This window comes from Empidonax traillii, unplaced genomic scaffold, assembly GCF_003031625.1.
Source record: "Empidonax traillii isolate 1590-97213 ecotype Southwest subspecies unplaced genomic scaffold, ASM303162v1 scaffold541:size654180, whole genome shotgun sequence".
Classification (NCBI taxonomy): Eukaryota; Metazoa; Chordata; class Aves; order Passeriformes; family Tyrannidae; genus Empidonax; species Empidonax traillii.
This window is the reverse complement of record NW_020955734.1, coordinates 457317-467572: the sequence shown is the minus strand read 5'-3', so window position 1 is coordinate 467572 and position 10256 is coordinate 457317. Positions and strand designations below refer to the sequence as shown.

At 41.9% G+C, this 10256-nt stretch overlaps 1 protein-coding gene across 1 annotated transcript in view; it reads right to left on the bottom strand.

Moving 5' to 3' along the window:
* Nucleotides 1-330: 330 nt before the first annotated feature.
* Nucleotides 331-10256, bottom strand: part of TRIM33 (tripartite motif containing 33) — a 29250-nt gene continuing 19324 nt past the window's right edge. Inside the window, exons 12-20 of the mRNA XM_027897393.1 lie at nucleotides 9237-9369; nucleotides 8060-8123; nucleotides 7595-7754; nucleotides 6606-6952; nucleotides 6011-6134; nucleotides 4966-5040; nucleotides 3990-4142; nucleotides 2276-2326; nucleotides 331-2193 (exon numbers count right to left, since the gene is read on the bottom strand). Of these exons, the coding sequence (XP_027753194.1) occupies nucleotides 1981-2193; nucleotides 2276-2326; nucleotides 3990-4142; nucleotides 4966-5040; nucleotides 6011-6134; nucleotides 6606-6952; nucleotides 7595-7754; nucleotides 8060-8123; nucleotides 9237-9369 (1320 nt within the window). The 3' untranslated portion in view covers nucleotides 331-1980. The remainder of the gene's footprint in view (nucleotides 2194-2275; nucleotides 2327-3989; nucleotides 4143-4965; nucleotides 5041-6010; nucleotides 6135-6605; nucleotides 6953-7594; nucleotides 7755-8059; nucleotides 8124-9236; nucleotides 9370-10256) is intronic.

Genomic DNA, 10256 nt, shown 5'->3' with positions numbered 1-10256 from the left:
ATCCCTTGTCACTACCAGTGTCCTATTCACACACGTCAGCCTTTCTGTGGGCAAAGCTTTTGCCCTTTTGTCAATTTAAGGTGTTGAAATGGAATTCCTTTTTCCTCTTCTTTTCACGTACAAACTGCTAAAAATTCAATTTGAACCATCACTGTTGTTAATATCTGAGAAATGGAGAAAAAACCCCACCGGTTTGACTGTAACATTTGAGTGTAAAAGCGAGCTGGAAGTCACAAATACCTTCAGTCCCCTCATATTTTTGTGACAGAGGGGGAGTCCCAATGTACAGACTCGGTTCTTATGAAAAGCAACCAAATCTGCAGTGATCTCAAATCTGATATTGTGCTCAAACACTTCTCTTTACCATTATGGTAAAGTGTGTCCAACGTCACAGGAGTTGCTGAGGACACCAAAGCCCCAGGGATTGACCACAGAAATTGTTGTATTCACACCAAACTACGGCAAATTTAGAGTCTGTCAACTCGAGCTCATCTGATCACATGAGTTCTTCAGCTTACTTCAGCAAGAGCGAGATGAAGGCCAGAAATGACATTCATTATTTCTAGTATTGACTTCTGTCAGGAAAGAAAACAACCACGCAAAACTATAAATCCTTGTGCTGACCCTGATTGCACAGGGAGGAAGGCAGTGTCCGAGGGGAAGGCACTGCAGAGGTGCCTCGAGGGGATTTGGGAGATTGTTCTGTTTTCCCTGTTTGACCAGAAACCCACTCCAAGCCAAATCCTGGTCTGTGCAAGTGCTTTGTTCAGCGGAGGGACAGGTGACCCAAAACTCAGACTGAATTCCAATCTTTCTGGACATTTCGCTCGCAAGCTGCTTCTGAAGAAAGTTCTGAGAAGTAACTCTTAAGAAAAATAAGACAGAACCTCAAAATGAATGCAATGTTAGAAATAGCATATATTACAAATCTTTTCTTGATAGGAACAATCAATAAGAATACATATTAGCTTAAAAACAGTTCAGCAAATGTTGCTGAGCTGCAAGAAATCTCAATTCATTATTTACAAATAAGACAAAGTGAATACAGGAAATTTTACACATTTGGTAGTTAATATGTTATTGTCTGCCGAGTGGTCTATTAGAAACTGATATTTAGGAAGACTGGAAAAACACCCCAACCAGTTATTACCTCTTCAGTCTATATTTTAAGCACAGAAAACTAGAGAATGAATACTGGAAAGAACATTCTGCCTCATCAGGGGGATCAGGGACAGATGACGACGCTGAGACTTCTGCCATGAACTCCATTAAAATGTTCTGGGCACAGGATTTTAATAAATACACCTCATCCTACTGAAAGAGGTTGTTGCCACCAGCTTAGCTCTTCCTACCTGTCAAAAACTCACATTCCTGCACTTGCCACTTCAGAACAGTTTAATGATATTTTTCTTTTTCCTTTTGCTACACATAAAATGGAGTAAAGAAAGTAAAATGCCAACAATTGATCGACACAGAAGACCAGTTATTCACAATTCTGCTCCAATGAGGTGACCAAAGCAATGACCAACACACACTTGAGTTCACACAGAGAGGGGATTGCAGGGGCTTTGCTCACAGTTTACACTGCAGTGTAATGCAAGAAAAAGTCACTGTATTGGTCCAGTCCTGCAGAACGTTCTCCTACAAAGTCTCATCTGTACATGGAACATCTCTTATCAAATCTGCTTCTCTTCAACATTTCCTCCACCTCTATCTGTGAGACCAGGATGAGTGTGTCCCCTCCATCAGGAAAAGAAAGGATCAAGGAAAAGAAAAAAAAAATTACAAACCACTAAAAATTTACAACACAGTTTTTTTCCCCTTTTGATGCGAATGTTTTTCTGTACAAGTGTTTTTTTGTAATCTAATACTGTTTAAAAAGCTATCAGCTTCTTCAAGATGGCCACTGTAGGCATGATAATATTCCAGGAACACTTAAATAACAGTTTTTACAATAAATTTCAGGTCCATATCATTAGATTACTTTATATGCACTGGTCTCTCATCTGATTTTAGGCGTTTTCTACGTGGTTGTATAAAATCTTCATCGGAGTCCTCAGTTATTTCACCATCATCCTCTTCCTGCTCAAATTCAGGCAAAGGCTGGAAGGTCCTGTCTGGGTAGATCTCTGAAAGTTTATCTTCAAAGTATAATGCAACTGCCTTCCCTGCCTGTGCTACTTCTGAATCAGCCTGTGAATGAAAGAAGACAGGAATATTCACCTGTTGGAAATGCACATCCCTTCACCAAGTGTGCATGGTCTGAAAAGCTTACCTTCAAATTAATCTCTTGTGTTTCTGCATAAACTTGAACAACTTTCATCATCTAAAAAGGATACCAGAGTCAAAAAAAATGAAATTATAATCCTTCCTAAAGTTACCAGATTGCATAGGATTGGATGACTAAAGTCAGCCATAACAAACACCACCAGTTTGTTATGGGCTGAGCTCTTTAGTTCCCAAACTTAAGAGGCAGCAGGTTTAAGACAGTCTTAGGTTGGTAAATAAACCTTCAACAAAACACACAACTCTTGCACAGATAAGTGGCTCTCAGTCATTTTCTGCTCATGACTGCTTTCCTGGTTCTAAATTTTAGTTGCCTGGACATTTTGGTGGCAAGTCTCTCTCTGGAGGGAAGTGCTCCAGGAAAACTGCTTTCCAGGGGTCTGAGCCCTCTTGGATTTCTGGTTTTTTAAAAGCATTTGGCTTAGAGGCACTAGATATGATGAGATCATATCTCATATGAGAGGTCAGGGGGACTCAACATCTGCCATAAGCCAGACAAGCTGAAACACCTTTTTTGTTTTAAAAAAAAAAAGAAAAATAAGAAAAAGAACACCACACCCCTTAGTCCTTTCTCCCTTCTTTTACTCTGGTCCCTGAGAGCTGCAGCTTGTTTTACTCTACAGTAGCTGCTTCATTAATTCCCTTGATTGAGAAGTTCACATAATTGCAACTTCTTCCCCAGTGCTCATGAACCTCCATCTAATGCAGAGACATAAAGAAGCCAGGGCTGTCAAAGTCCCAAATGCTTGTGAGCATTTACAGCATCACATCATTACCCTTGATTTTCACTAGTGGGATTTTAATTGCAGCCCTGTACAGTCCCTTCAATTTACTCCTGCACAGAGCCAGAAGTGCAGCCCAAACATTGCAAATTCAGGTTATATTGTACAGAGAAATACTGGCCTGTTTATGCATTTTTAAGGCCAGAATAAAGCCACTCCCTGTGATGCCTTTTGTCAGAAGTTAGGAACTCTCTGAGCTCCTACTTGTCTCACCATTTTTTGGTAATATTCACATTATTTCTCCCTTGCCCCATTAGCAGTGACACTCAGGTAGTTCATCTCCCCATCACACTTCACATTTAAGGTACAAATATTTCATTATGAGATGGGATCATTGCAAAATTAGTAAAAGATATGACTCCATACCCAACCTATCCACTGAAAACCGGTTTTTGTGAGAGCCCAACTACCCAGGAGCTAAAGCAGTAAGGTCAATACTGGCAATAACAACCTTAAAGCTTTTCTGTATTCAGCCTCTGTGAAGTACCAGAACCAGAATGTTTTTCAGCACTCTTCAGCAGAGGAAGCTCCTCAGTAGAATTTACCACATTTCATGAGTGTAAAACAATCATCTGTAGAGCTTGAAGCAGCTTTGAGGACTTTGTTTGTCTTTATTACCACACTTTCTAAGCATTTCACACAGGGTCACCCTGCCCCTTAGTCAGAGATTTATACCAGTGAAAGCATTTTAAGAGCTCCCTCTGTGAAAGGCTGAACTCCCAACTTAACTAAAAATGGGAAGTATTCCTTGGTTTGGTTTGTTTTTGACGTGTCTGATTCGGCATCTGCTCCAAAAGCAGAAGTTAAGACTGGAAGCAGAGCCTTTAAACTGGAGGAGCTGCACAACCACGTGGAAATAAATCTAAATGAAATAAACCTTCATCTGAAAGAGCAGTGTGCTGGGATTGGAAGTTAACATACTTCATTAAACCGTTCACAGTTCTTGAAGATCAACCGGACGTCCGCCACGAAATCCTCGGGGGTCTGGTAGTGCTGGGAATGCTTCTTCTGCAGCTTCTTCTTCACCGTGGATAAATCCATGGGTTTCTTTATAATTTTATAGTAGTTTGGTATCTGTGAAACACAAACAGTCATTCATCATTATCATTTATCATTAAAATCACCACAGAGCTCAAGGAAGTAGTTGAGTTAAGGTATCAATGTCCCACACTTAATAAAAAGAATTTCCTTCCCTCAAACTGTTTAAAAAGTGCTTTATAAGGGTATGGAGGGACAGTACAAGAGGGAATGGGGTTAGATGGGATTATTGGGAAGGAATCCCTCCCTGTGAGGGTGGGCAGGCCCTGGCACAGGCTGCCCAGAGAAGCTGTGGCTGCCCCATCCCTGGAAGTGTCCAAGGCCAGGTTGGACGGGGCTTGGAGCAACCTGGGCTGGTGGAAGGTGTCCCTGCCCAGGGCAGGGGTGGAATAAGATGAGCTTTAAGGTCCCTTCCAACCCAAATTATTCCATTATTCTACATCTATCACAGCACAGAAAGGCTTCTCATCACAATTACTTCTTTTACAGTTGAAACCAGAAGAGTCAAAGCAGTTTCTTTCCTCTTTTTCATTCAAAAGCTTGTCCAGAAAGAAAAAACAAGAGCTGTCCCAAAGAAAGCATTTTGAATTTCATGGGTATCCTCAGACATCCTCTTCCAAGTCAATAACTGCTAATTGAAAGTATTTTTAAATATCTGTTTTGGAGACTGGCAGTGAAGCATCTGCATGGGGAAGCTACAGCATCAGCTTTTCAGTATCACAAAATGCTGGATGACTGCCAGAACTTTCAGATTGATCAAGGGAGACGTGCTTCTAGTGCAGTCAGTTCCTTCAACTCCAGGCTTTCAGGGATGTTACATATCAGAAATAAATCACAAAGTGTTTTCCAGGACACTCACCGAGGCTGGGACTGGCTCTTGAAATTCAATGCTCAGCTCGTGGCAATACAGGTAAAGCAGGAGTCGTTCACATTTCTATAAAGGAAGAAACAGCTTCAGATTAATACTCTTAATTTCTCCTTAGCAAACAAATTCACACCTCCCTATTTTAAATAGGTTTGTTACTTCAACAGCTTAGTACTAGAAACTTTAGATGCAACCCCCAAAAGCTTAATGAAGAAAGTTATAATTTTCAGGAGGGCAGAGTTGAGAGGCAGAACATCATTTAATCATTCACTAACTTCCTCTTTGCTTTCTTCTTCCTAAACAAAAGCCAAGGGCTAAAATTAAACATGGAGAGGGCATGCTAATCTACTGCAAATTAAAAAAACAAACAAACAAACAAACCAAGTACCACTACTTTTACTGCTTTTGTCCAATCACAACCACATGTAACAGGACAGGACCGAGCTACAGACTTCTCTCTTTTCCCCACAAGACAAAATCAAACAATCTGAAACCAAAACCAGAGGTTTCTATAAACTCTCTGCTGAAATATTTTATTTCCTTCTGCTTGTAGTTCCTTTGGAGGAATTTGAGAACACTTCACACACACAGGCTGATTGGTAAAGCTGAAATTAATTCTGACTGTCAAGGCCTTCCCCAAAAATGCACCCGCAGCACCTCTCACAGCGTGGACTTAACACACCAAGCTCCCAGAACTATTTTATGAAGGTTACATCGATGCTAAATGCCAAGAATTTTAATTAAGAACGCATTAAATGATGCACTTAAATACAGAATATGTGTTTACATAAAATTTTAGCTACTAAGTGATTACAGTCCAAATGTATTAGAACATTCCCAGTCACCAACACCTGGAGATGTGGCCAGATCTCACAGCGAGAAAAATCTCATCATAATCATTTGGGGTTGGTTTGCAAAAGCCACATCTACATTTAATTGGCTGCAGCCACAGCAAAACCATCTCCAAACAGTGGAGGGGGAGCTAATCTGAGAAAGTACTTTTTCCTAGGAAGCAGATTCCTGCAGATTTGAGACCTACCCTTTGGTCCACAGGACTCAGGCCTTGTGCTGTTTTCCCCTTCTTGCTGTGCTGTGAGTTGTCACAATCATATTCTACTTCAGGTTTGCTCAGATCTCTGCAGAATGTACATATCCACTCTCCACTAAAGAGAAAAACCACAATTATTGCAGATATCCAGGGGCAAATTCTCATCAGTGACTACAAGGATTTTTCACTCTTACAGATTCACACTCTACTGCAGTAAAGACTTGAATTTCCAAAGCTAAGGAATAACCCTCAATGCTCACAATAATCCTGCCAGTCAAGGCCACTTTTCCTGCCCTCATATTCCTCTCCCAATGATGTGTTAATACTTTACACCACCACTCTTACGTAAAGTTTATTTTAAGGGAAGATGAGAGTGAGACATCACGTGTTCATCACCTAACACTGCCCACGTAGAAACAATTCAGGCAGGTATTGGAAAAGTCACTACAAGCCTTACTGAAAGTTTTACCACAAGGAATCACCCAGAACCAGCTGGTGTTGGGTGACAAACCAGTTGTGGCACTGAGGACAACCTCCCCCGTGAACGAGCCCGCGTCCCGCGGGCCGGCAGCGACCCCTCCCGTACCTGGGGAAGCTGAGGAGTGTCGGTACGTGGCAGGTGAGGTGAAACACCTTGGGGCACTTCTCACAGCACAGCAGGTCCCCCCCGTTCTGGCACACAGCACACCAGTCCTCGTTGGGGTCGTCGTCCTTGTTGTTGCCCTCCCCTCCCGCGCGGGCCGAGCGGTGCATGAGGCTGCGCACGGGGGACTTGCCGTTCACCAGCCCGTGCCCAGACTGCTTGCAGCTCTCGCTCAGATCCCCTGGCTCTGTCTTCACGTGGTTTTCCAGGCTTCCCAAGGCTTCCAGTTCGCTTTCCAGGTGCAAGGTGGTGGATAGCGGGGGCGTCAAGCTGCTCTCGGGGCTGCTGAGCTGAAACGAGAAGCGGAGAGAGGCGATTTTAGAAGGGAATCTTCCTCCAGGTGCTGGAATTCAAAAGCCATCCAGTGTTCAAAGGGACTACATTCATATCCCAGAATAAGTGGGGAATCATTATGAAGAGCTGAGCTGCTTTTTCACAGGTCTTTCCTTCCAAGAACACACTCATCTCCCCTGATATACAACACGATAAGCTTTCAGGCCAAACACACTGATCCTCCAATCTACCACCCTGCTCCCAATACACAATCCCATTAAATCAAGCATAGCTGGGAAACACTGAAAAATATTCTCTTGCATGAATATTTTATTTATGCTCTGGCGTAAGAACTTCTGACTGATTGGGAGATTTCTGACTGTAATTACATATGGGTGAATATCCAGGAACTACTATTAGCAGGTGACTTACTGCTTTTATTAATTAAGGATTAAAAGCAGCAAACTCACTACACTATGAGTATTTAATTTTAATAGCTAAAGATAAAATTTACATGACAGGGTACCCTGTGCCTGGCAGAGAGAAAGCACCTCTGAGAATGAGGGTTATGAGTAAAATTCCCCTTTTTTCTTGATTTCCAAATCCTTAAACATGCTGCTAGGACAACCACAACATATTGTTGCATAAACTAACTTTACCATGCAAGCACTCCTTCTGCCATCCTCTGTTTTTTCCTGTTTTACTGTTCCTGAGAAGCTGCAGATCTCTTCCTCTGTGCCTGGCTCTTGCTTTACTTTCACTTGGTCAGCCTTGAAGTTCACACCAGTTTTCTCAGCAGTTCTGCCCGAGGAGCCACAGCTAGAAAGACACCAGCACATAAATAAGGGGAGAAACCATCAGGGCAAAGAAATTTAGGTAACTGTTTGCCAAATGAAAGGGAAAGCATGTCAGAACATTTACAAAAGCTCGAGTTTACAACAGAGAATCAAAGAGAAGGGAAAAAAATTATTAAATATAAATCTTCATGTAAGCATTCTTCTGTTTTTGAGCCATAATTATATCAAAGCCCTATTAATCCACTGCCACTTCTTTTTTTTTTTTTTTTTTAATTCTTCATGTCTGAATTTTCAGCCTGGCAGTGTTAATGTGACACATTCACTCACCTTCCTCTGCTGCCTGTGCTGGAGGTACTGGGTGGCCTCACCGGAGTGTGGGAGTTGGATAAACCTGCAAAGTAGCAGCACAGAAGTTGACTTGGTACAAATTTACATTCTGCTGTACAGTGACTAGTGCTGAGTAACACCAGAAATGCTGCTAAAATAGCCTAATCTAATAAGTCACCTAAGTCAGCTGTTCTTCGTCATTTGATCGGATCATATTAAATCAAAAAAAAAAAGACAACACATGGTTGATAAGAGACTCAGTAATTATTTCAGTTAATCCAAACAGTGCTAAAGCCTTCAGCCCACCATGCCATCAAATTTTATGCACTGATAGGCACCAATAAAGTCAAAAAAGCAAATTCTGAATGGTTTGCATGCAGGTTTTGAGAAACACAGGAAGTCCCACTGCTGCACCCATTCATCCACAGCATCTTGGAGGGAAGACCAAGAGAGACACATAAAGAAATCCCAGAATGGTTTGGGAACTTAAAAGTCATCCAGTGCCACCCCCTGCCATGGGCAGGGACACCTTCCACCAGCCCAGGGTGCTCCAAGCCCCGTCCAACCTGGCCTTGGACACTTCCAGGGATCCAGGGGCAGTCACAGCTTCTCTGGGTAACCTGTGCCAGGGCCTGCCCACCCCCAAAAGGAAAAACTTCTTCCTAGTGACTGAAACCATCTTCTAACTAATAAAAACGGACATTTTCAATATTTAAATAACTCAGCCTTAGGTACTGGTGGCCTAATTTGTTCATGTCCACAATGAAATCTCTGTCATTAACTGGTTATACTCAGAATGACCCTGTTCAAATGATTGGTGGGTGTTATTTCTGTGACTAAGCCATTCTAGGAACTTACTTCTCATACCTCAGAATGGTCCAGCCAGTCATCATTTGGGGATAATAACTGAACTATGTCCTCTGATGCACAAAAAAAGAACAAGGATTGTGGTAACACAGGACAAAAATATTCTTTCTACGTGTCTCTGGAATACTTCAGTCGTGGGCTGGCAGTTTGTTACTATAAAAACTTTCCTGAAGGAGGGTAAAAATTTAAATTTCCAGAAGAATCTATTTCTGAGCAAAATAAACTTCAAATAAAACATCGTTTTCCTTTTGGTAGAAAATGGTAAGCGATTGTTTTCAACTTCAATACCACGAACACCCATCACATTTACCTGATGACCCTGGAGACAGAGCTGAAGGTCCTGGAGAGGGATTCATGGTACTCGTGGGCTGTGGGGGGAGGTGGCTGCCTGTGATGTATCTACTTAGTAGGTTATCTAAACTATTGGAACCAGCATCTTCAAGCTAAGAAATAAAAAACAAAAATCTGAATCAGAGAGGTCTAATTCAAATTCCGTAATAGCTGCACATCTTTAAACTGTGATCATAATCTTCACTGGAATTGCTGACTCTCCCTTCAAGGATTCAGGACAGCAAACATTTTTATCAGTTTTATACAAGAGATCAGGCTTTCAAATGAGAAATTTAAAGTAAGTTTTTTTCAAAGGCCCCTAAATCAGAGTTCTTCCAGTATGGTCCCAGGCTGCACTTATTCCAGGTCATTCCAAACTTTCTGGTTCCCAGATGCTCAGTGTTACTCAGGCACTTGGTGTTAGTCATGAACTACCAGATTACTGATGTTGCAAGAGTTATTCTGCAATTAAGGGAAGCCATGAACTTGTTTGGCCTTAATGTGATGGGAAATCTCCCTCCCATTCACTTTTCACACAGATTTCAGTGTCTGTTAAACCCAAGGAAACAGGGACCCTACTGCTGTAACTGCTTAAAGCCATTAACTGCAAGACAGCACAACTGCAAATAAGATGTTTGAAGCACACTGTATTCAAGTTTTAACGCTGCAAGCAGCTTGAAGGACTAAACAGCTCCCTATCCACTAAATCCAACTAAAATCCACAACAGCTACTGCATGAACAGCTATAAAAAAAAAGAGCATCTCAACAGAATTCTGCATGTTCAGTGCACCTGGAAGCTGCACGTTAATGTTCTGCACTATCCCACTAACAACTGCTTCTAACTTAGTGTCCCATGAACTTCAGACACGGGCAGATGAATCAGGCACAGCCACTCACACTTGTGTTTTGTTCTAGTGGGTAAGCAAAGCCTAATGAGCACCACAGATTGCTCAGACTGAGATGTGATCCTTTTTTCCCCTCCTATTCTCACACCCTACA